Source organism: Oreochromis aureus, linkage group 7 (genome assembly GCF_013358895.1).
Source record: "Oreochromis aureus strain Israel breed Guangdong linkage group 7, ZZ_aureus, whole genome shotgun sequence".
In the NCBI taxonomy this organism is placed as follows: Eukaryota; Metazoa; Chordata; class Actinopteri; order Cichliformes; family Cichlidae; genus Oreochromis; species Oreochromis aureus.
In genome coordinates, this window is record NC_052948.1 from 60,671,982 (window position 1) to 60,698,339 (window position 26,358).

The 26,358-nt window shown below is 41.1% G+C and overlaps 1 protein-coding gene across 2 annotated transcripts in view; it reads left to right on the top strand.

Moving 5' to 3' along the window:
- arntl1a (aryl hydrocarbon receptor nuclear translocator-like 1a) overlaps positions 1 to 26,358 on the top strand; it is a 37,507-nt gene that overhangs the window by 1,826 nt on the left and 9,323 nt on the right. For both annotated transcript variants that reach the window (XM_031730368.2, XM_031730369.2), the window contains exons 2-18: positions 6,113 to 6,294; positions 7,861 to 7,924; positions 11,272 to 11,419; positions 11,886 to 11,906; positions 12,129 to 12,161; positions 13,440 to 13,469; positions 13,941 to 14,098; positions 14,728 to 14,807; positions 15,230 to 15,322; positions 15,614 to 15,731; positions 16,126 to 16,275; positions 20,885 to 21,131; positions 21,984 to 22,090; positions 22,197 to 22,347; positions 22,465 to 22,544; positions 22,664 to 22,772; positions 24,188 to 24,281. In XM_031730368.2, coding sequence (XP_031586228.1) covers positions 7,879 to 7,924; positions 11,272 to 11,419; positions 11,886 to 11,906; positions 12,129 to 12,161; positions 13,440 to 13,469; positions 13,941 to 14,098; positions 14,728 to 14,807; positions 15,230 to 15,322; positions 15,614 to 15,731; positions 16,126 to 16,275; positions 20,885 to 21,131; positions 21,984 to 22,090; positions 22,197 to 22,347; positions 22,465 to 22,544; positions 22,664 to 22,772; positions 24,188 to 24,281 — 1,665 coding nt within the window. In that variant the 5' untranslated portion in view covers positions 6,113 to 6,294; positions 7,861 to 7,878. The remainder of the gene's footprint in view (positions 1 to 6,112; positions 6,295 to 7,860; positions 7,925 to 11,271; positions 11,420 to 11,885; positions 11,907 to 12,128; positions 12,162 to 13,439; positions 13,470 to 13,940; positions 14,099 to 14,727; positions 14,808 to 15,229; positions 15,323 to 15,613; positions 15,732 to 16,125; positions 16,276 to 20,884; positions 21,132 to 21,983; positions 22,091 to 22,196; positions 22,348 to 22,464; positions 22,545 to 22,663; positions 22,773 to 24,187; positions 24,282 to 26,358) is intronic.

Sequence of the window (26,358 nt, forward strand, 5' to 3'; positions counted from 1 at the left end):
GTTATAGAGAAAAAGATTCTTGTCATGACTATGTGGATGCTAATTTAGATTAACTAGAGATCATTCTAAGTAATTATGTGAGAGAGAACGTTACACTAAAAAAGTCTAGTATTAAAATGTATGTGGAAATTCTTCAATGCCAAGTATTGTGGTAGAAGTATAACGTTAGTGGAGAAAAAAGCTTTTTAAAACCTTATTTTAGGGCAACCTAGGTAAACTTTTTTAATGAGATTTAAGTGGTGATCCTACACATGTAGCTGTTATTTCCTGTTAGCCATTGTAATGAATATTCATTTGGATAATCCTTCAAAATAAGAGCCCACAAGTGCTTAAGGAAAGTTCCAATTGGTGAGGCTTGCTTAAATGAGATTATGGGACACAGTTTATTTAGAGGCGAATGTATGAGAGCTACTGAAAATGCCCTTCTTAAGGGGTGAATAGCGTTGTCAGTGATGAATAATAATGAAAAAAGGACATGGCATGGAGGTGCAGTTTTTAGCGCTGATGCCTCACAACAAAGTTTGGATCTGCTGAGGTCTTTCTTTGTGGAGTTTACACATTCTTCATGTGCCTATATGGGCTTCTTCCGGGTACTCCGGCTTCTTCCTAAAGTCCAAAGATATGCATGTTGAGTTTACTTGTGACTGCAGGTGAGAGATTGTGTGGTTGTCTGTCTCTGTGTCGACCCTGTGATGGTCTGGCAACCTGTCCAGTGTGTGTACCCCGCCCCTCATCCTATGATAGCTCCACCCCATGTCCCTAAGTAGGATAAGCGGTTAAGAAAATGGATGGATGTAACCAAGGTGTCCTGCCAAGTTAAATAAACATGCCCCATGTCTAATTCCCAATAGGAGATGCTGGCCACAGTAACTGGCCATATGCTTTGGCTGGACAAACCTAACGAGCCATGCCATTGACTAAACAGAGAGGTTCCACATCCATCAGGAAATCCTCGCATGTAACTAAGGAGATACGATGCCTGACACTTACTTATTTCTCCCCTGGTAGCTTCTGTGGTTTAAAAAAGGAAAAAGGTAAAGAATTGTTGGGGTTGAAAGGACAATTGATCAAGAAATGTGTTTATCTAAATAAAGAGACACAAGTAGAGATAACAAGCCAAATGATTTTAACTAGTGTAAATACAATAAATAAATAAAAAAACAAAACAAAACACTTTTTTCACATTGTACTTCAAATAATGCATTTTAATGTCATTTTTTCTGATATTATATAAATTAAAACCTAATTTCTCTAAAAACAAAATGTTCTCAATTGTATGTTTTAAAAGGAAACTTAACTTTATCCTTTGCTGGACTCATTTTGGTCCACAAATATGCAGGTTTTTCAGAAGTTCAGCCTGATAAGCCATAATCGCCAATTTTCCTGAAATCCCAAGGATTCTTTCTGCACATATTGCTCATTATTCCCCATTGCATATGGATTGCATAAGGGATTCGAAGCATCCATCCATCCATCCATGCATCAATCTTCTTATGCTTGTCCAGATCAGGGTCACAAAGGTGTTGAAGTCTATCCTAGCTGACCTATCTATATACATTTATGTATATAGATACATTTATGTCTGCTGGCATGCGCAACACAAAGTGGGACATGTATTTAGTGTTTATAAAGGGAGCTACTTCAACAAGCTCCAACAAAAATGTCAGCTTATAAATATGCAAAAAATATGCAAGAAAACAGTTTCCACTACATGTGGAAACAAGAAACTTGTTTACCACCTTAAACAGACCACTGAGTACAACTGTGAAATTGAGGTATACAAGAAGGAGTTGCTAGGTGGATGGAAATTAGTTACTGCTTTTGTACTCAAAATTGACTTACAGTCACATGTGAAAAAAGAAAGTACACCCTCTTTCAATTCTAACGTTAGGGAGATAATAAACAATCATCTGGTCCTCATCAACTTCTAAAATTATTTAAATACAGTTTGTGTTGAGGAACAACACATGACATATTGCGCTGTCATTTATTTAACAAAAACTAAAGTAAAAACTGAGTATACCCCATGATTCAGTAGCTTGTTGGGACAGATAGCCTCACATTTTGGCTCAAGAATACTTTGCTTACAAAGGAGCTCATGGTTGCCTCAATTACTGCAAGGTGCCCACATCATCACCCCTTCAGGTATGAGGTGTTTGTGCCGATATGTTGTTGTTTGGTTTTGACAAACGTGGTGCTGTGCGGTTTGGCCAGACATTTTCAATGTCCAAAGAACATTGTTCCAGAAGTCATGTGGTTTGCTCAGATGTAATTTTGCTAATTTAAGCCATGCTCCGTGTTCTTTTAGGTGATTAGGTGTTTGAAAACCCCTTAAAACAAGCTGTATTTGTTCAGTCTTTCTAATTTTACTGTCATGAATTTTAACATTTAACTTTCTAACTGAGTAGTTTCTCTGACCTTGGGGTGAATTTGCTTGGACTACCACTTTTGTGAAGATTTCATGATTTTTTTTTTTTTTTTTTTTTTCCTCTTGTGAATAACTTTCTCACTGTAGAATGATGGACTTTAAATTGTTTAGAAATGGCCTTTCTATTTATTACTTTGTATTTATTTATTACAATACAATATTATGGGGATCTATAATGATTACCTCTCTTATGTCATAGTAGATTTCAGATATTATAGCAGCAGGAAAAGCAAAGATTTAAAACTGGTGTCTGGGGCTGCTGGTACTGTCATATCATTGTGATGGGTCTTGATGGATGGGGTCTGTTATTACTATGAGGAAAGAGGATTGGTGCTTATTGTGTCACTCAAAAGTGAAAGTTGGTTTCGCTCCTGTCGCTGCACATGTTGTTTGTCGCCACCAGCACTGGCTTGAGTGATTGTGTAATCTCTTTGCCATTTGAGATGTCTGTCTCAGTTAAGATGCAGTCATTGACACTCGCTCTATGTAGCAACAGACTGGGCACTATGTGACGTTTTCCCTGTTGAACACTCTCCAGCTGTAGAGTATTAATTCATTACTTTTTCCATCATAAGCTTATGCCTTGTATTTGGATGAAAACAGTTAAGACTGCTATATTACACAGCACAAGAACAGAATATATAAATTTCTGCATTTTCTAGCCACTGGTCTCAGAACACAAAAAGCAGTGTGTGCACAGCATTGTCATGAGTGCCACCATGCTGCGACTGACTAAAATCAACCGAGGTTGGACTGTTGGCATGCCGGATGCCTGTATGAGTGTCCCAGCTGTATCAGCAGCCATGCATATCCATGAGAGCACCATCTGTGATCTGATTGTTCGCAATGGAAATGCTCCAACCTTTACTCGGGCCATTTTTGTGGCAGCACCTCGACCTGTGCTTTTTTTCAGCTGGACAGGACGCAATTTCCACATACAGCTCTGCTAGGGTCTTCTTGGGTCAAAGTAACGTAAATTTTGCCATCAGTTAGGGTTTGTGCAGATGTTAAGGAAGACCATACATCTTCTTGAACATCCTCTATATGTGTATATTACAGTTTGGTCTATAAAATGTATTTAAAGCATAAATTGCATTCACCTGTTGATTAGTATATTATGAGTGTTTCATCATCATTACCTAATAGACGTAAGTAAATTTAGATTCACTGACGGATTTTAGAAAAAGGAATGTTAAAACAAGTTTCCAAATATAAAAGTGACTTTACTGCAGATGTAGATTTGCTGCATGCTGCGGGAAAGACTTTCCCCAACTAGAGTCTTATAGACACTTCACCAACAGTTTGTCTGCTTACAGACGGGTTTTGTTTTAGCTTTCATTCATCTAGCAGACAACACAACAGCAGATATCATATGGGAACATTTTAAAAAGATTGCTTTTCTTTTGAACAAGTGGCATGATAAAAGGACTCATGTTGGATATTCGATTGCGCTTACAGTAACAAGAGTGGTGTTATCAGTTTTAGAAAAACAAATGTCTTTTACACTCACAAAAAAAGCTTCTTTTTTTTTCTTTTGTAGTTGCAGACGTGACTTGCACTGTTGAGCCCTGAGACTTGACAACCAGACTTTACTTCCTTGTCAGTGCTTAAATTTAAATTGGTTGTTTATCATTTGTTTAAAAATGTAGTGTGTATTACTATCGTTTGGCAAGACCTGCCCAGTGATAATGAAAAACTCAAACTCGGCACACTGTTAGTTCTTGGCTGTAAAAAGCTGAAAGTGAGGACACTGCACTCAATCTATGCAGTAAACCCTTTCACATCCTTGCAGACAGGCTGTTACACCCTGACTGCTGCAACAATACAAACCCCAACTATGCACCTAAGATTTGGTGACCTCACGTAGAGAAATTCCCCGAATAGCTCCACCCACGAATAGAATTAAAAGAAAACACCTGTGTGAGTGTGCAGGGACTTAAAGTCTGACATAGTTGTACCTGTAAATCAGGTCTTTTCAGAGGTCAACTTATTGTAGTCTCTTGCATATTTCAGAATTGCCTGTATTGTGAAGCTTGTCCTAAGGATTGTATTGTACTGTGAGTTTGATTTATTATTAAATTGGTCCTTTAAAAGGAACAAATTTAAAGCTTTACAAGTTTAAAAGTCACCAGTTAAGAGTTAATGCTGAGTGAAATCACATTACAAGCATCCACAAAATTGTGTCATGCTTGCTTCATCTGTGGAGCTCTGAAAGCTGTAATATTTAAAGATCATAAAAGAAAGCAAGTGAATGATGGGCTTTTTTTTTTTTCTTTTTTTTTTCAAATTCATCCCCTCTGATATGAACCTGAAACCATGACCCAAACATCAAGCTGTGTGGATTTTCTTTGTTTATTAAAGTAGCACAGTTTTGTTTTTTTGTTTTTTAATGACTCATGTTGGGGTTGAAACTATTTAATATCACAGGAAATCGGATATAATTACAGCCGTTAAAATTTTCCATTTTATTTCACTGACCAGAGGTCTTTGCACAAATCAGTATGCAGTTTTGATATTTCTGGGTAAGAGAAGGCAAGGGTTTCAGTTCATCCCTGTTTCAAACATTGAGTATTAATTTGCAGCATTTTTGATATCTGTAAAATCTTTTCACATCTTTACAAAAACGTTCCATCACTGGCCGTGGTGGAAGTATTTGGGAGATTTGGCAGCTGACTTGCCGGCTGGATGCTTCTTTAGTGTATGAACGGGCTTTCTGCCTGCTTCCTGACTGTCTGAGTGGGTGTTTCCCTGTTCAACAGGGAATCAAAGCAGAATGCCTTGCTGACTCACTGATGAAGTAGAAGTAGGTGGTGGATGGAAATCGAGGCTGGCTGGTTAGAGACCATAGAGATTGGCTGACCCACTTTTTACTCCAGCACCAGTTCCTTTCAGTGCTCAATCATGACATAGTCGTTTTCCCCTTCTAGCCCAGGGCTTTGTCCCAATAAAAGAGCTCACCAAGCTCGTCCTGACCTAGTACTCTCCTGCCTGCATCTTGAGGTTCATTGTGTTGTTACTGAAAATTAGATAGTTGTTTTATGAACCAGATCGGCACTCATTCTACATCTATCTTCATCAGCTTTTTCTAATAAAGGTTCATTAGTATTACACTCTTAAGATTGGAATTGATGAATACACCTGTTAACTAAAGCTGAAAAGATCTTTCTCCGTAACTTGCCTCTGCACACAGACAACGTCATTTTGACGTTTTCATAAATGTAAAGTAGAATCTTTGCGCAGTTACTACTGGCATTTCTATAGCACAGTGGGAACAGCTGGGTAGCTCACCATGTTGGAAAAGACTTTTTCTTAAATCTCATTCAGGTCTATGTTGGCAGCCGTGTTGCCACCTTGATGTGCTGCGCTTCTCCCATCTCTCCATCACTCAGGCATTTTCTGCAGCAGTGTATCCAGTTTATATAAAGCTACTGACAATGAAACTGAGCTTGAATCTGTGCAGGAGATATGCTCCAAAAAGTGATCCATTAATTTGTTGGGGCTAATGAGGAAATATTTTGCAAAATGTGACTTGTAGTTGGCTTTTATCTCGTACCAGAAGCAATGTTTAGCCCTAGATTTTCCTGCATTTCAGAGTGTTACTTGAATACATTTTGCTTACATTTAGAGATTGGCGACAGATTGATTTTGCACCTGACTCACAGATTTCTCTTCATCCCCCTGCAGATGTAGACGGGCTGCCCCAGCTGCTTAAGGATATGATCATATGAGGGCAGACCACTTCAAAGTGGATGAAACTAGGTCAGGCTGAATCAAACCAGACTCAGACCAGATCACAACAGAGCAGACCAGACTGATTCAGACGATACCAGGCCCGTCCAGGAAGCCCGTTCCAGTTTCCTGTCCAGGTAACTGAAGCTGCTCTGCACGCCATCTGTAGGAGGTGCCTACTCATATTTCAGAGATGTGAATTTGAACCAAGGAGTCCTCCTTCACAGTACTCTAGTGGGAGAAATAATTAACATATTTGAAAACTAAGCCAGCATTTGCTTTGGAATAAGTGTGGCATTAAAAATGTTATATTTATTTATTTTTATTTCCATGTAATATTTGCGCTGTTTGGTTCAATTTAAGTTAACAGTGAACTTGTGTATTAATGCACCTCTGTTGTATTTCCTTACACAATTTAAGGAATAAATCTGGTTTTAAAGGAGTCGTGTTTTCAGAGCAGTAACATGTTGCATGCATCTGATTCTGGCTGACTGCTGTTTAACTTTATCAGCATTCACTCCAGAAAAAAGGCTCACCGCCTCCACATGCTGCTGACATTTTTAGCATCTTATAAAAACACAACACTCCCATTGCAAAAAATTTAAATGGTATGCTTGGCCTTGGACAAGTGGTTTAGTGCACACACCCACTTGCAGTTGGGTGAATAGATAATGGTATCGAATATCTTGGTTTCTTTGCTTTGTTTTGTTCTTGTTTTGTAATTACTGTTGTCAAGTGCAACTCCTGAATAACGAGGTGATGCCTACTTCCTTTTTTGTAGTGGAGAGTTGTGCACAAACACAGATGGAAATTCTTATCAGCACGAGAGATAGAGATTCCTCTTTACTTCTCTTTGCTGGCCTCTATTTCACTGACCCCTCCACTCCCTGAGCCTGGTTGTGCTGGAGGTCTGTTCCTGTCAAAGGAGTTCTTTGACAGGAGTTCTTTAACCGTATGGGATGATCTGATCTTTGGGTTTCTCTTTGCTTTTCTCTAGTCTTTACCTTACAGTATAAACCTCTTTGAGGCAAATATTGTTTTGACATGGAGCTGTATGAATAGTGTGTTTACTTGGCAAACTCATTCAGTAGCAAAAGTTTGTTCGTTTAGAGGCTTCGATACATCCTTCATGTGAAGTCTTCATGCCTTACAGTTGTCACAGTAAATAAATTTGCTTACATTGGGTTTTTTTTTTTTCACCCATTCCTCTGAAACATTAGAGTGCCTCTTGATGAGTCATGCCACCTGTTTGCATATGCATGTGCTTTAAAGCTCTAATCGAAACCTTCACAGAAAATGACTGAATAATTAAGCAAGAACTCTTGTTAAGGACGGGCCTTCTTCAGTCAGCTAACAGTCGCTTGGGAAGGTTTCATCATCTCTGAAGTTTAAACACTTGCCAGGGTTGTAGTTGGCGAATTGGAATGCACATGGCACATCTCAACCAGTTTGATTTATGTGTGTCATATAACTGATACGGTGCGACCTAAATCGCTTACAGTATTTCAATACATGCAGTTATAATAGTGGCTTCCTGTTTATTGCGCCTGCACACTTGACCCAGATGACACGATGTTTGCTGCATGTGTCCAGGCAACAGTTACTCTGTCTGTATTTTCTTTGTTTTGGATTTACTTTTTTTTTTGTCTTTGCACATTCTCAGAATTATTTCATCTAAAAGTGTTGCTTTTGTGTGTTCACAGTTGAGGGCTCCAGAGTGGATGGAAGGAGATGATTTTAACACACAGGCTGTGATGAACATCTGTGGTGAGTTTGGCCCTTCCTAAAAAAAATTTATTTCCCTCTGTGTATCTCTCAATTAAGTGTGCATGCTTTATTAAAAAAAAGGTCTGTGCAGATAGTCACCTCCATTTCTCACAACTACAGTATTTCCGCTTTGATCTTGACCTCAGACCTTTATAGTGATTTCTTGTCAGCACGGATAATATGAGTAATCCTGCACATGCCGTGCTTATTATTTGTCAGTTCATTTACATACTTAGACCCAGTAGTTTCGGTCTATGCATGCATATGCATGCTACATTTAGTGTGACTGTCTGCTCTGTGTTGCTTATATTTTCTTCTGCAAAGAAACTGTGAATTGTTTCTTTTATTTTAGCTTCTAATACACACAAAACACCTGCACTGCATCTATTTCTTAATAGAGAGAGTTTCATCACCAAAAGACTGAATAACAAGGTTTCACACGGCTCTGTTGAAATCTGGCACAGGAGCTTTTTTAGATTTGCAAATGGATTCTTATATTTCTGGGGAAATATTCGTACTTATGTTTCAGCTGTCATTTAGCAAGAATGTGTTTGTGTATGAACGCAGGGCCATAGGATCCCTACATTTTCTATTAGTAAAGTAGACCTGTCTTAAAAATAAAGACCTTGGTTTACATTTCAGTTCACGAACCACAGAAAACATCTTTAAGGCGGCAAACCTGTTTCATAATTACCTGCCTTTGTTTATGAATAAACATTTTTTTCTTCCTACGATTGAAGCAGTTTCTCAGCGTTTGTCAGTGCTGTTACGCTGACATTACCTCGCCATGATTTACATTTAATGAACAATTCTGGATATTAATGAGGTGAAATTTTCACACTTTGCAGTGCCATCCAGGGAACCATATTGGATGTTTTTGCTGGCTGGTTCTGTCCTCTGAGCAGCTTGTTTAACGCCCCCTGCTTAATACAGTTACGTGTCAGATTAGTGTCAGCTCGGTTATTCATGTAATTTTGCTACACTGTCAAAACTGCAGCTGATACGTGTGTTTTGCTGTTGGACTAATTTGGCAATCATGACAGTTGCTGGTTTATTGTACTGCATTTGAAACTGCTGGATAGTCCTTTTGGATTTTTGAAATGGGTTGCAGTGTGTGCCACAGGCATCATCCATGTAGTTTGTTGGCTACAACAATAGACTGTGTTTGAAGAATCTTTACACCACCAAAGCAAAATATATAGGTCCCCTTTGAACATGTGCATTTGTCCTTCAATTTAAAAAATAAATAAGTAAATAAAATAACATTTACTTGGTCAAACTGCAAGAGCTTTATAAGGCCGCAGTGATGTCTCATACAGGAGTGGGAGCTTTTGTTTTACTCTTTGCTATGACTATTATAGACTCACACAGCCACCAACTCGTTTGGGGCAAATGTAATTATTCCAACCACGCAGAGTGTTGTGATCTCAGTCAGCAGTGGCACAGCAGTCACTCCTCCTCTCATCCGGAGCCCTGTGCAGGCAGGCGGCTTGATAACCACGGCAGAGTCACCCAGAAAGAGTCACAACAAAGAAAGTCGTGCTGTTGTTATTCTGGTTTGGCAGTGTGGTTTACTAGGTTGCCAGTTTGTCTTAAGATTATGTAGCTTCAGCAGCAGGTTAAATAAAAATGGTTACTAAAAATGTGTGTGTAGTATTGTTTTGAATTTTGGTGAAACACTTGTGCAGTGGTAAAGCCACAAATAAGGTGACAAATAAATGAGGGAAAAACACCCGTTAGCTTTGAGTGAGTAAGAAAGTGCATGATTAATACTTTTCCGTCTTAAAATGCTCCAATGCTCGATACAATTGTTTGTTTTTAATTAAATAAATAATACATTCACATCCTTTGTCAGGCCACAGTGGGCATTTAGTCTGTCCACTGGTTATATGGGTGTCATTGTCCAGTCTACAGATGTGAATATTACACCTGTTAATATTTTAATGTATACTTTATTGATCCCCGTTGGGAAATTCCTCTCTGCATTTAACCCATTCATTCTGTGAAGCAGTGGGCAGCGTGTAGGAACAGTACCTTGCTCAGGGGAGTCGAACTCCCGACCTTCCAATCATGGGGCCACAACTCTACCTACTGAGCTATCCCTGTCCCTTTCCTACTTGCCTTTTCTTAATGCAGCTGTTCACATGCAGACCGCATAACTTTGCATGTCAAATTTGTAGCATTTATGCTTTTTGTCAGATCAAGAATGATTTTTGTGTGCCTAGTTTTTTGTATCTGAATAAACAGTTCTGACCAATCAAACCACTGCGTTTGGCAACAAGTGCTCCCAGCTCAAAGCACACACCGGTACAGAATACTCAGTTAGGGCTGTGCGATATGACCAAAATCTCACATCCCAATAAAAGATATTTCTCATCCCGATAACGATATGTATCACATAATAGTGCATTTTCTGTCAATTCTGTGAATCTTGGGCAGCTCGACTTGTGTGAAGTGTTTTCAGCTGGGCGTTGTGTACCTGGAGTCGAGTGTTTTGACCGATGCATGAAACTACATTTTTAGATATAAGTTGTAACGGCCGCCTTTTTCTTTGCGAGTATGTATTACATGGCGTGCTGCAGGGAAAAGCCTGTTCTAACGTTTAGTCTATGGTTTATTTTGAGCACCTTACAGGTGAGAAGCAAAACAGAGGCGTAAACTCTGTCCATACTCTTTCTGCGAGTATTCTCTGTGCACTGATGATGTCCACATCCACACGGTTACCATCCAAATGATGAAAAAACAGTGTATTTTGCGACACCACAAAACAAACGATAGTGTATAAAATGAAACGATAGATGTTTTCATTTCGTCATATCGCATAGCCCTGTACTCAATGATATGGATATGGTACAATAACCCTATTTTTAGCTCAGACAGGCAGCTAGACACCGCTCCGGGTCAGTCGGCTCGCTGAAATGATTTCTCTGGATTTTCCTTGGATGTGATTCCACCTTTGCTAAGAAGAACTTGAACTGCCCCGCTGACATCCAAAGGTGGTATCGATACAGCTTCAACTCCTGGATCAAACCATGAAATTCTCCCTGCTGCTGCCTTCTCCTGAGAATTGGATGAACCCAGAATATCAGTTTCTTCCTTTTCTTGTTCGGAAACATGTGAACCAACTTTTGCAGTGCATTTTTTAACAAAAACAGACTGCTTTCAGTGTGTATACGCTTTACACGGCAAGTTCACACCCCAAAAAAAAAGAAGTATGGAATCTTGGGTTTTTAAATTTTACTTTTATTTATTAATTTTTTTGTGCTGCTCTGTTTATAAAGGCCTTAAATCCACGCACACAGAGATATGTCTGTTTTTTAAGCTCAGTGTCTCCGTGTGCTGTGCAGATGACCTGATGGCAGACCAAAGGATGGACATCTCGTCTACAATGACTGACTTCATGTCCCCCAGCTCCACTGACCTCATCTCCAGTTCCATCAGCACGCCTGGCATGGACTACACCCGCAAAAGGAAAGGCAGCACCACCGACTACCAGTAAGTAGACAAGGAAGAAAGATGAGCTCAAATGCTCACTTTATTGATAATATAAACATATTTGCTACTAGCGCTTCACTTACCAGCAGTGCTAACTGTAACGTCACATAAATAGACATTGAATTTATTCTTGGCAGTAAGGTGCAGAGAGAAAGGGGGGAAAATATACAGACTGAGAATTATGGGAATAGATAAAGTGACTTTCACTTTATCCCTTTATACGGGATAAAGTGAAATGGCTAGATACACTCAGAGTGTTTCTGGTCTTATTAACCATGTCTGATTATGGAGACACAAAGTCTTTTGCATTAATTACTGCAGGTGTGCTACGATATTCATAACATTTGTGTCCTTAAACACTGTTAGCCAGTGTTGCTAACACTTTACACGTTGTTTAAAACAAAAAGTAATGATCTGAATCCTTCAGTGACAAAAAATTGATTAATAAATTTGTGTTTCTTTGCAGAATTGATGGCTTCTCATTTGAGTAAGTTCAAACATGACTCGATGGTAGTAGATCTTGCAAACTCAATTAATCAGCCTGAAATGCCACTGAACCCTCACACATAATCTTTTGCACCATGAAATATTGAACAGAGTGAAAAGCAAACCTACTCAACCCAGTGAACCCTTTGTGAAGTGCTCTGGTTATTTGAATGTGTTCCTGTGGTCTTGCTGAAACTTATATCTCCTGTTTTCTCCTTCTCAGCGACATGGACCCAGATAAAGATAAACTGGGAAGGTAAGGTGCCATTATTGCCATGGTGATAGAGCTTTAATCTGCTGAATGTGTCTGTTTATTGCTCTTGAAATATCCTGCTTCGATTGGGTTCCCTGTTGATTTCAACTTAAAGGGTCCGTTGAGCCAAATCATAACATTCGTGTTTTCACACTCACATTTGTGAATGACAGAAATCTGTATTTGGATGTTTCAGTGCCCACATAAATACAGAGGTGGTGAACGGAGGTTTTACACTGGATGCTGCTCAGAGTATTGAGAGATGTTATTTTTAACAACAGCAGCTCTTACTAGAATAAAAATCCATGTTGGTGTGAATATTACACAGATTCCAAGGTTTGTACTTTTGAGCACAGTAGAGAACGATCGGGTAATAAACACCTAGTAAAGATGTTAAATTTTTCCGGCACGAGGACTTTTGCCATGATCTATATGACCAAATCTGACACATCAGAGTTTTTCACCATGTTAGGAGTGCACGTTCGATCATCAGTGCAAATTAATTTCACTTAACAGGGAAAGAAAGGCTGTGATGGGTGTATTAAAATAATTTTTCTCAGAAATGTTCATAAAATTAAAGCAAAGTTGAATGAATGTAATAAGCTGCACAGGAAAAGTATCATAAACTACAACAGCTGCTTTTATGCATGTTACTCTCCAGGGTAAAATCTCTTGCACACGGCACTGTGACACCAAAGCCAATCGAGGAGAACCATTTCACTACCGTACAGACATTGTCTGCAGTTCAGCTGGGGGTGCAGTAGGGACTGCTGCCTGAAGGAGAGTGAATGACGTAGTCACGTTACATAGCAACTTAAGGGGCTTTGGATGTATTACTTTAAACCTTTGGTTTTACTGAACTAAGTGCTCACCACCCACTGGATTAGACAAATCTTCCACTAGCAGAAATAACCCAAAAAAGACACAGACAATGCCGAGTTTGGAGAGATGCTTTATCTCAAAATAAAGTCAGTCTCCTGACTGTAAACGAGTTTAACTCATCCTAATTGTTTTTGGAAAGTCAAGGAATCATTTGTATGTACTATGAAGTCATCTTCTGGGTGTGTCTGTAGAGTGGGGTGGAAATTTTCCTTGTTGTTGCTCTTTTTCCTAACTGTAAATATGAGATAAAGAGATGCGTCATGTTTGTACTGCATTAGTCATCAGATTTCCCCTCTTCCTGCACCTTTCAAAATATGTGCTATCGCATTAATTTAACAATCAAACTCTTCAGTCCTCTCTAATTTCTCTCTCTAATTCTTTCTCTGTTTGTCTTTTCAGTGACCAACAGGGCCGGATTAAGAATGCCAGGTATAAACACTCCTTTTCTCTCTCTCTCTCTCTCCCATTCCCCCTTACCTGCTAAGCTCTCTTGCATGAATTAAATGTCACTATGTGAATGGGGACAGAGAGTTCTTTGTGCACACTCATAATAAGAAACTTTATACATTGAAGGGTATAGATCCAAGCATTATGTGGAACTAAGGGGACTGTAAAAGCATACCTAATTGCTAAAGCCAAGCTGTCTTTCTCTTACATGGAAAGAATTCTCTTTTGTAGCTGCTTCTGTGCAAAGTGAGAGCAAACAAGCTGGAAGGATATAATTTTATAGTTGTGGAGGATCGGCAGAACACCAAAAACTGGATTTCGTCTTGTGTCTCTTAAGGCTATGTTTTCTTTGCGCCTTGCTAGCTGATTTTTATCATGTTAGACAGGACTATGAATGCGTAGACATTCGAGTCTGTTGGATAAGGTGCCTGATCATCATCTTCTCCTGCACAGAGAGGCTCACAGCCAGATTGAGAAACGTCGCAGAGACAAGATGAACAGCTTCATCGATGAGCTGGCGTCACTGGTGCCCACCTGTAATGCCATGTCCCGCAAGCTGGATAAACTGACAGTCCTCCGGATGGCTGTCCAACACATGAAGACGCTCAGAGGTGAGAATCAACTGGGAGGGTTGGGGAGGCAACGAAGTGAAAAGTCTTCTCATTCAAACACTTGCTCGCATCAGTTTTTGTACTAACATGTGAAATATGTGCTGTTGAGGACCTGAGGGTTCGCTTTAGCCAGTCTGGTTCACAAATTCTGATTTCAACCCATGTTTTTTCTGGGAGTTTCCATCCCAGTTAAATAAAGGTTAAACAAGGAAACGTATTCATAAGCATGGGAAACGTGAGAGGTTTTTACTGATCAGGTGACAAATAAAGAAGATGAATGATGATTGATCCCTAATTGGGGAACGGGCAGGTCAGGATAGTTAAGATGGATGATATTAAATGCAGTGAAGTACTTACCTGTGTCGTGTTGGAGACCGCTGTTAAAAATGTGAAGGTCAGTGGGGCCTGGTCAGCAGCTGGTCAGTTGATATTGGTAATCCTTTGGTAAACATTTCCAAATATGGAACTGTGTGTGATTCTTAAAGGAAGATAAGTTCAGGGTTTGTCGCATACTCAAAGCAAATAGCATTAAGTGGGAGCATAGAGCTTTCTAAAAACACTCTTACATGTGCAGGTGCAGTCTGAATAGTCACAGGTGTGACCTGCGTGTGTTTTAATGTTATATGCAGGTGCAGCCAACCCGTACACAGAGGCAAACTACAAGCCTTCCTTCCTCTCAGATGATGAACTGAAGCACTTGATACTAAGGGTGAGTGGAAAAATCAAAAGTAATTAACCTCCTAAGACCCAAACTCTTTCATTGCATGCATTTTTAATTTCTCTTTGCTATTTGGGCTGATTGGGACCTGATGAATATAAAAACAAAGAACTACCTACTTGTTTTTTGTTTTTTTTACCTAATTTTTGTTTCTGAGAAAAATTAGATCCACATATGAGGACATTCACTTTAAATTTTGATAGAACAGTGGCAGTGTAATGTCCTTGTAAGTGGATATCAGGCCCTTGTAGAGCAAAATTTAGTATTTTGGTCTAGACAACCAAAATGTGATGTGCACATATGTGGACGGCAGGTCCTAGGAGGTTAAAGGTGCTTTTTATAACTATACGAAGGAAAAAAACTCCTGAAATGAACTTTTAATCCAGTTTTTAACGTTCTGTTTAATAATGCAGGCTGCTGATGGCTTCCTGTTTGTGGTCGGATGCGATCGTGGCAAGATCCTGTTTGTTTCTGAATCCGTGTACAAGATTCTCAACTACAGCCAGGTACGCCGACAGCTTGAGGAATGAAGGGATCTTTTTATTAATAGCTGGTGGTGGGTGACTTTTAAGCCAGCTTAAAAGGCTTTACTGTGGATCTGCAACAGGCATGCGTTAGTTCCTTTACTAAGCAAAAGAAGAATGCTGTGAATCTGCTCACTCACTTTTAGTACACAACCAAGTAGACAATTCATAGCCAGCAAACATCTAGGTCTATCCATCCTAATTTTAAATTCCACAAATTAAAAGATTCAAATTGAATCTTTTCTCGTGCTTCTCTTTCTCTCTCCTCTCAAGAACGACCTGATAGGTCAGAGCCTGTTTGACTACCTTCACCCCAAGGACATTGCCAAGGTCAAAGAGCAGCTGTCATCCTCTGATACAGCCCCACGAGAGAGACTCATCGATGCTAAAAGTAAGCAAAAATGAACGTGTGTAATCTATTTTGTAGAGCCGGGAGTTTGGTCAATGCGGTTAAAATCTGTCACACCAAATGGTGTGAAAAGGAACCCCATATAGGGAACTGAAGGCTAGAAACAGTCGGAGTGCATTTTCTCAAAGGAAAAACCTGTTGATTTAACGATGGCAAACACAGCTGGAGGTAAAACAGGGGAAGTGTGCATCATTCAAAGCACTAAGAATAGAAAATGCAACCAAGAGCTCCAAATGGATTTATTTTCCAAATGTGCGTTTCCTTTGTTATTTGTGTGCAAGTCCTTCCTTATAAAATTGCTGAGGCTTGAAAGAATAGTCGTTTTCTGTTGACTGATTTTTTTTTTTAAATTTTTGTTTTTTCCTTATTTTTGCAGCTGGTCTTCCTGTGAAGACAGACATCACCCCTGGTCCTTCTAGACTCTGTTCTGGAGCTAGGCGGTCATTTTTCTGCAGGATGAAGTGCAACAGGCCGTCTGTCAAAGTAGAAGATAAAGATTTTCCCTCCACCTGCTCTAAGAAAAAAGGTAGCGCACCATTGTCTTCATTAAAACTGATGTTGTAGAAATGTGACAACCTTCCTCTCTGTCAGAGCAGCACTTGAAGAAGCTCTGTGCTTATCAGCTCTCTGGTCCCTTTCAGACATTTCTGTAAATCTGATATCTCTGCTTGTCAGTGCTGTTTCTGTATGGGCGGACTGACCACTGCCTTGTGAAAAGCTGTGACAGCAATCTTATCAAGCACGTGCAGTCAAGTTACCACTTTATTCTTTTGGAGATTGGTGTCTAGATCTGACAAAAAGTAACAGCTGAAGTTGGTTGGTTGTTTCCAGTTGCTTCTAAAACGCTTAATTCTAAGTTAATGACATACCTGCAGGTCCACGTGCAAGCATCTCTAAATAAAGAAGGATGCACTCATTTATGCACGCAGCACTACAGCAGTAACTTAATTACCCCTGACACAGAGATAGGACTGATCAGGATCTAACAATAAATGACATGGTATGTTTTTCCCTTAACAATTATCCAAGGGTGTGGATGCACCTTCATGACTACATGTAGGATGTAGCATCTGTAATTACCAAAGTATCAGTCCTATTAAACGAACTCTAATCTCAAGCATTTTTTTATGTCACCGTCAGGCCTCCTACAGGGTAAATGATGAGGAGCTGGTGACGAGCATTAACATCAAAATGAGCCACGTCTGAATTGCAGAGAGCTTCCACTTTAGCAGTTCGATGAAGCCAGCAATGTTTTGCATCCCGTGTCTTATAACAAATTTCCCACATGTGGGACTAATAAAGGTTATCTTATCTTATCTATCTTATTTTAAAAGATCTTTGGAGCGGCTCATCTCTCCTCTCTCTTTACATCTCACGCAGTGCTTTGTAAATATTTCCATCACCTCCTTATGAAACCAAAAGCCCTCATTTCCTGGTGTTCCTGTTCTTCTATTTTTAGGTTCACATCCTTTTCATAACAAGGAATTGCACCTCAGTTGGCATGAGAGCATAGTGTTTATTTACCCGCTCTATATTGTCAAAAACAAATTCTAGAGAAAGACAAGTGGCTGTTTTTTGTGTTTTTGTTTTGTTTTTTGTTGTTTTTTTTAAAGACAATCAGACGTTTTAGTAATGTGTTTTATCATAAAAAGATTTAAGTTTTCTGTTCTCTAACTTTTATTATTTCATTTTGAGAAAATTTACATTGAGTTTAGTTTGACATTCTAAAGTGTCTGTTTAGGTTTTATTGTTTGAAAAGGTTACATTTTAGGTCATCTTTTATTAGTTTAACTATTCAAATTTTTCTTCATATTATAATAATTAAAACTACAAACATGACACTTGGTAAGCTTGACTCAGTCGTGTAGACATCCATGTCTCAATAAGGAGATGCACCAAAGCAGCAGCAGGCACATTAAGCACATTATTATAACGGATGTTAGAAGACTTAAAAACAAGAAAAATTCCTATATGTTTTTAAAATTTTAGTTAGTTTTGTAAGTGCACAACATCATTTCATCTACTTGCCATTTAAGTGTAGTTTATATTTTTATTTGCTTAAACTAAAGAGTTTTATCACACGTCGTTTTAGTTTGCTTTAATTAGTTTAATAACATAATAAGTAAAAAAAAAAAACAATACATTTGACAGTTGTCAACTTTTTTTGTCTGTTATACTAGAAATGGCCAAAATAGATGCTTCTAATTTGAGTGATGCATGAGGGCTCAGGTGGAGAACCCAATAACAGTAATGAGGGAGCGGTGTTTATTTATTCATGTCTCAGGTATTTCTTTTGTGTTTAAGTAGTTATTTGAATGATGTGTTTTCCGTGTATGAATGCGTCCTATTACCCGATGAGAGGACCGAGTTCATTCTTTTATTTATTCATTTGAAAACCTTTTAATTAATCAGCAAAGCTTACACGCCATAAAAGAATCTCACCAGAGTGATAATCTTTGAAAATAGGGCTGCCTCTGAAAGTCAGAGCTATGAAGCATCAATCAAAGATGCTTTCAGTTGAGTGAGACTGCGAGTGCTTATCTGCAAACAACATGTGCTGCACTTGTAGACGAGAGAAGCTGAAACCTGAGGCGCAGGGCCTTTTTTTCCTGATAGGCAGTTGCTCAGTAAAGTCAGATGAAAAAGTTTTTTGCAGGAATCTTTATAATCTTTATTAACTGCTTCTATAATTTAAAGGGGAAGAAGGAGCCAGGTGCTGATAATCAAATGCACTTGATAAACTGATGAGTAAAAATGACTACCTCTGTAAAAGCAGAAGTTTTGCAGTTTGCTTCTATGGAGCATTCAGGAGGGTGATAACATAATGCTATAATCTTCCCAGAATTCACCCCAAGGTCAGACTGTGCAATGCTTGAAGGTACTACAAATAACCCAGGAGCTACATCTCCGGCTCTACAGACCTCAGTTAACATGTTAACTGTTAAAGTTCATAACATTGTATTTAGAAGAGGACTGAACAGAACAAGTGTGGCTTGTTTGGGAGGGTTGTTAGCAGGAAGTTTCTTCTCTCTGAAAAGAACATGACAGGTTTGGTTTCTAAAGTTGTATCTGAATAGACCACATGGCTTCTGGTCCAAAGTGAAGGTTTGTCTTAATGGATAACAGAGGAGGGGGGTGATGGTTTGGGCTTGTGTTTAAGTCATTGAGTTGATCATGAACTCAGCTGTATACAAAAGTATTCTAGAGTCATATCTGAGGCCGTCTGCCCCTCAGCTAAAGCTTGGAAATGATGAAATTCGGCCGTGCAACACGACAGCGATCCCCTGCACAGCAGCAAATCTACAGCCGAATGGCTGGAAAGAAAAGTATCAAGGTGTTTCTTCTGACTTACGATTACTTCAGTTGGACTTTTATTGTGAAGTGGAAAGTGGAAATGAAGTGGAAATGTGAAGATGAATTTTTATTCTCACAAGATGACAATGTTCGCCAGTAAAGTGGACTTTGGCCTAACTAACTTAACAGTTTGCTTTGTTGTCGATGAACAGTTGCAATGGGCCAGTAAAAGTCCAGACCTCAACCTGAATGTAATGATGTGGTTGGACCTTAAAATTCAGCTGTGCCGAGCAAATGCCTAAAAATCTCAATGAACTGAAGTAACACTGTAAGGTAGAGTGGGCGGGCCAAAATTGATCCACAACAGTGTGTAAGGCTGATTAAAATCATACAGAAAACAGTTTGGTTCTGCCGGTGTCACACTCTGCCTCCGGCTCATTTCTGCAGAGTTGGTCCAAACAGTAAAAGTTAACACAAAAACAGCTAAAGCCAAAAATGAATTTGAACTCTGAGCAAGAACCAGACTATTATTTAACAACATCAACCATCACAAATTACTAGAAAATGTTATGTTACACTTAAAAAGCACTGAGGTAGTTTAGTTTAAACAGAAACATGTTATGGCCCATTAATCAAGTAAAAATATATGAACGACAACAACACTTTTGAAGTTATTGTGACCTGCTGAATCACATTTAACTGACCAAATTCTGATTTGTGTGAATCTTATTTGGAAATTGCACCTGGGCTGTTCTTTCAACCTCTACATCACACTTCATTAGATGTGTACCAGGCAGGTCAGGGCTTAAAGCAGTCTGAGTCAGCTTGGCAGGCGGTGGTTTCAGCCATGGTGAATTAGCTGAAACACGTTGGCGTGCAGTGTAACATCACGCCTGGACTTGAGTTTTTAAGATTAAAAATTAAAGGTTTAGAACATGACACAAACGGAGCCTCGGTCACTCCATTTTCCTTGTCAGAAAGTGACGTGCAGGACGTTTTGCACTTTGATCAGTCAATATAAGAAGATTTTCTTGGAATACATTGCAGCATGTGTGCTCCACTGGTCTAAGAGCAAATGAAAACATGGCTGGCTGCGTTTGGAGCTACTTAGTAGCTTATTGAGGAACTGGAGTGTAAAACGTCTTTTATGGAAACACACTTCTCTGTGTTATTCTGGGGGGGTTAGGGTTTAAGTTCAGTACAGCTACAGAAGTGAAACTGCCAAGAAGGTATTTTACTTGTGTAAAATGTGTTGAGAAGATGGGAGTACTCCCATCTTCATGGAGAGTGGAAAGGTGTTCCAGATGGTGTGGGCATTTGCAGAGGAGCGATGGTGGATATACTGGACAGAGGCTGTTGAAGATGAAGCTGCCAGGCAGGAGGTTCTTGTAGTTTCTAATCTTGTAGTTTTGTGGCAAAGAGCAAGAAATAAACAGCCCTGAAAATCACAGATGGGCTCGTTTGTCAAAAATAGTTTAGAGGCTACAAGCCAAAGTCCACACAGCACTAGCTGATTAACTGTGATCCTTCAATCCTGCAGGGACGACCCTATGATTTGTCTTCAAGGGTTCAGCCTAGTGTTTTGATTTGTGCTTGAGAATTAGCTGTAACTACATCACTGCTGTGGCTTCCTCAGTGTTTTGTAAGAGATTTGAATCGATCAGCCAAACTGTTCAGATGTGGGTTCATAATCAAAGATAAATCCCCATCACATTCAGTTCAGTGAACTGTAAAACATGCTCCATCATACCCCACAGCATGGTGACGGTATCCTACTAAGATAGCCCTGCTTATTTCTTATTTTAATGCCTCTCTCTCGCTTCTCTTCACTCTCATTACAGCGGACCGTAAGAGCTTCTGCACTATCCACAGCACAGGCTACTTGAAGAGCTGGCCACCTACCAAGATGGGTCTCGACGAAGACAATGAACCCGACAATGAGGGCTGCAACCTGAGCTGCCTCGTGGCCATCGGCCGCCTGCACCCCCACATCGTCCCCCAGCCCAGCCTGGCAGACATCAGGGTGAAGCCGACAGAGTACGTCTCCCGGCACGCCATCGACGGCAAGTTCGTCTTCGTCGACCAGAGGTGAGAGGCAAAAGAGCGTTAAAGGGGAGGGCCGAACAGGTCACCTTATCTTGATTTATGTGACAGGACAGTAAAGTTCAGCCTCTTGCAAGTACTCGGATGATTTTCAAGGTCGCATCTCCCTCAGCTTATTCTCAGAGTCTGCCTGCTTATTGAAACTGGAACGGATTTTATATTTAGAAATATTAGATAGTAAAAAGATAAAGTGGCCAAAAATTGAACCGACTGTAATATTGATATGAGAGTGCACCACAGGCATTGTTTACACACACACACACACACACACACACACACGCTTGTATTGCATTCAACTTCAGGAGGCTGTGAATAATGCACATTTTATGTAACTAGCTTCTGAAATTGCCTCCTGAAGGGTGGAGGGGTGAGAGCTGTGAGGAAATATGGATTCAGAGAAATCGAAATAACTTGTAGTGCATAAAATATCAAAGTAGAGCCACAAATAGTCGACACGCTCTGCGTGTCATTTAGCACAGCCTTTGTTAGCAGCAAACGCGATGGAGTCAAATACACCCCTGTTTTAGGATGCGGTGATTTTTGTGTTTTTAATATTAGCTGTTTAGATGAACACATTATGTTTCAGTACGCACTGATTTATCTTAGAGCTGTGTTACAACCAGCCTTCAGTACAGTTGAAAAGCTTTTCAGTTAAATGAGTTTTATTCTTGCTCAGTGCATTAAGTGCAAAAAATATATAATAGTGAGGAGGTTTCAGGACAGAGTGATCTGTTTTTGGGTGATTCACCATCTTAGAAAACCTTTGTTGCCCATAATTACGACTCTCACCAGCAGCTGCAAGCAAACAATCCTCTTTGTGTCTGTGTGTTCTTCCAGAGCCACAGCCATCCTAGCCTACCTACCCCAGGAGCTGCTGGGAACTTCTTTCTATGAGTATTTCCACCAGGATGACATCAGCCACCTGGCAGAATGTCATAGACAAGGTGCCTTCTGAGAAACCTCTAAAATCCCTGTTAGAGTTTAATAGAGAAGATGTGAATGAATGAATGCTGGTGGTGCTCATTGCGTATGTATGGCATATGTCCACAGTGCTGCAGATGAGGGAGAAGATTAACACCAACTGTTACAAGTTCAAGATCAAAGATGGCTCCTTCATCACGTTAAGAAGCAGATGGTTCAGCTTTATGAACCCCTGGACCAAGGAGGTGGAGTACATCGTGTCTACCAACACTGTGGTGTCGTAAGTATCTGAAAACGCTTTTTATTTGCTTTACCTGGAAGTTTTTAAGCTATAAACAAAAGTATTTTGGCTCTCTGAAGACTCTGCTACATCACCTGTGTGCCCCCCCCCCTTCAGGTGTCCTATGATGGAGGGATCAGATTACCCTCAGTCTGCTGCCTCTCCACAGAGTATGGACAGTGTTCTGACCTCAGAGGGTAAATGACTACCTTCATTCTTTCACGCCCTGCTTATTTATCAGAAACATCAGCCCATGTCCACAGTTATTCTTCACAGTGCATACATTCTTCTTCTCTTGATTGCTGCTGATTGGTAGGTGGGGGGAGGCGGGCTCTGCAGACGGTGCCTGGTATCCCCGGTGGCACAAGAGCGGGAGCTGGGAAGATTGGACGCATGATTGCTGAGGAAGTGATGGAGATCCAGAGGTGAGAATAGAAGAATTTGTGTGGTTTTTACAATCTCAAAACCAGTCGAACAGAAAACCAGCGTTGGTGCTCTAATGGAAAATCACCGTGGCCTAGTTTCTTACTCAGATCATGCTGATAGAGGTGACACAGAGAATGAATTATCAGGTATTACAAGCCAGCTGTACACACTGGCAGTTGAGTATATGACAAACCATATGCAGGATTTTACCTAATTTTTCTGCACTGAATCATTTCAAATGTCAGGTTACAATAAAATGGAGAATAGGCACATGTTCTGTGCTGTCTAAAGTAGGACAGTGGGTTCGCGCTGCAGGCTCTTCTCCTCGCTTTGTGAAACTTCAAGGCTAATGATGAAACCCAGCCAAAATACCACAGACTGTCTCTACTGATAAATGATCGCCCGATTGTTATGGCAGTTCTGAAAAATGATTGTGTGTGCAGTGAGGCTGATAGAAGAGGGACTTTTTTATTTGGGGTTTTCATGTGCTGGAAGATTTTTGGCATTTTAGGGAAAGATGCTGTTTTGAAAAGTGTGACCTTCTTGATGCAAATGATTCAGTAAAGAGCTTTACGTGTTATTTCTAGTAGGCTTTCAGTGGGTAAAGAATTAAGACTGTAAACCATCATTTAAATGTGTGTTCAAGGTTTTGGAATCCTAATGTGAGACTGGTCAAATTTGCAGACGACATGAATTTAGATTTGCACTTGCTGTCATGCCTGATGCAGCGATACATACGTGTGTGTAATTACTCGTGCAGTATGTGTGAACGTGCACATTTTCTTTTATCCTTTAGGACAAAAAAATAACAAGGCAATAATTGGCTGCCTCTTTAGCAAATACACAGAGGATTAGTCGTCCTTGTTCTGCTCTGGCGTGTCACATAAGAGAGCAGCATGAACACATTCTCCACCTGGTGCAGGTTCTGGTTAAAGTGGCAGGAAAACAAATTATTGTTGCCAGCTGCAAGCCTCGTAGAGTCTCTCCAACCATGACGAGGGATTTACCGACCTGATATTTGAATCTGAAGTATGTTTGATCTGGACTCACAAAGCTGTTTCAGGTGTAATCTGTTCAGTTCCCTTCTATTTAGTGTGTGACGTGTCAGTAGCGCTGCACTTGTTGCTAGGAGAAGAAACCACAAAGGATCAGCATGCATGCAATGGAAAAACCTTTCTTTAAGTGTTTGAGAGCATTTAACGTAATCACAAAATAAATAGGCTTATTGTAGGACTAGCATCGTGTTGGTACTTGATATCGACTCAACAAGTACACCATCCAGGTATTTGTAGTGTTTCATGTACTTATACTCTTCAGTTCATTCAAAATGGCGAGTGTGAATACAGAAATACATGATTGGAGACAGCCTAGATCTGTTTCAGAAACACTGCTGTCATCTGTTTCTTGCTATCAGGATTCGAGGCTCCTCCCCCTCCAGCTGTGGCTCCAGCCCTCTGAATATTACCAGCACACCTCCACCCGACACCTGCTCACCAGGGGGCAAGAAGGTAACACACAGAGACACACACACACACACACACACACCTAATTGACCTGAAAGCAGTTTAATTTGTGTGCTTCTCTGTGAACATGCACTGTGGTGAGGGCCACGTGCTCATGGTTCCTGCAGGACATTTAAAAAAAAAAAAAAAAAAATCTTCATATATCTGTAAATAAAACATGAAAAAGTCTTTAGATGTCCTTTATTTTGAGATGGTGTCTTTAAAAGTCACTACTAATAAAACAGTTCTGTAAATCACTTGCTCAGTGTTGTCATCTCTACATTGTCATACACATTTATTTATTTTAGGATAAAGTTACACACTTTGAACTTCCAGGGCAGGGATTGCAAACTTGTTTTACAATGTGGGCCAAATACAGACTCTGACTTTGATTTCAAGTGAGCTGAATCAGTGAAACGACACGATAAATGTCTGTGATGGTTCCCTTTCAGTCGATTCACTCGGTACAACACATAAGTATGGGATATCACGCCCTCGCGTGTCCTGGCTGAAGAAACCTTTATTCACGCCTTTAAGGCAGATGACGTGTGATGACACGCGCACGGCCCCGCCTGCACATATAGCCGCTGTCATCACAGTCATCCCTACGCTCTTCACCTCGCTGAGAACACCTCTGCTGAGTTGGGCTAGCTAGCTGCTGCTAGTTAGCTCCGTTGTCTGCCGACTTGAACTTAGCTTAACTGCCCCTGTTGGTGTTAGCCTCCACCGCGCAGTTGGTGTGTAGGCTGCCCGCGGAGCGCTAATTTCAAGTTTTTCCTGTGCAGCGTTTCGCTTTGCGTTTTGGAATGTACTCCAAACCGAAGCGAGCAAAGCAGAAATCTTCTGTTCGCCCCTGTCCTCAGGGATGTGGTTTCTGTTTGCACGACAGCGACCAGCACGATGCCTGTCCTGTCTGCCTGGGGATCGTCCACGCTAGGAGAGCGTTGACGGAGCCCGAAGCCTGTGCGTTTTGTCGCCAGCTCCGGCGCTCGACCCTGGAAAGACGGGTGACGTTTGTGGAAAAAGTGCTGGGACGCTCGGCTGTCGCACGGCATGACCCTCTCCTTTCCGAGTCTGGAGCCCCGGCTTCGTCCGAGTCCGAAGACGAGGATTTTCCGGTCGATGTCCCCGCAATTAGCTGGGCTGACCACATGGAATATGTTGACGGGTTAGCCGATGACGAGCCGGAACCATGCAGGAGCGCTGACGGGCTTCAGCCTGGGTTGAAGCCCGCCAGCGCTCCCCAGGAAGACGATGACGTGCTGGACATCGGCCTGGACATCCATGGTTTGTCGGAGGATGAGCAGGAGAGCTCATTGTCGGCCCAATGTGCCGCCGCTGCTGCGCCGGTCGGCCACGATGACACCTCTCTTTTTTCCCTGTTTCGCCGTGCTGCTGAGAAGCTGCAGGTGGACTGGCCCTCTCCTCCGCCAGCTCAGAAGCCGTCGCGGTTCGCGGGTTTTTTCCTCCCACCGGAGCCCGCGACGGCCAAAAACTGCCTTCCCATGTTCCCAGACTTTCTCTGCGAGCTAACAGCATCATGGGACAAACCTCTGTCTACCCGCGTCACTGTGCCCGGCTATGGACCGTACATGGAGTTGGACGGCGCCGAGGGGGCTGGCTTAGCTAACCCAGCCCCTATGGAGCCGTCTCTGGCTGCTTATCTGGCCCCGTCCCATAACAATGGTGTCGGCGGCCCCGCAACTCTGCCGTCCAAGCACTGCAGATTCTCTGCTTCGCAGCTGGATAAGATTTATCGGGCTCAGGCCGGCACTGCTCGCGCCATGAGCTCCGTCACCATGCTCCAGACGTACCAGGCAATGTGCCTGGCGGAGCTAGGATCGCTGCTAGCTCTCACAGGCCCGCCGCTCCTCTGCCGACTGGCAAGAGACCGGCGCCCACTGCTGAAGTGGGTGTGCCGCCAGCGAGAGCACATCCTCCGGCCCGAGCTCCACGCCAGTCGGCCTGGAGCAGAGGCCCACCCTCGGGCCCCCGGCGGGACCCGACGCCCAGGAGGAAGAAGCCTCAGCCCTCCTAGCTGTGGTTTCGAGTGGAGAAGGGGTCCAGCACAGTGTTGCCAACT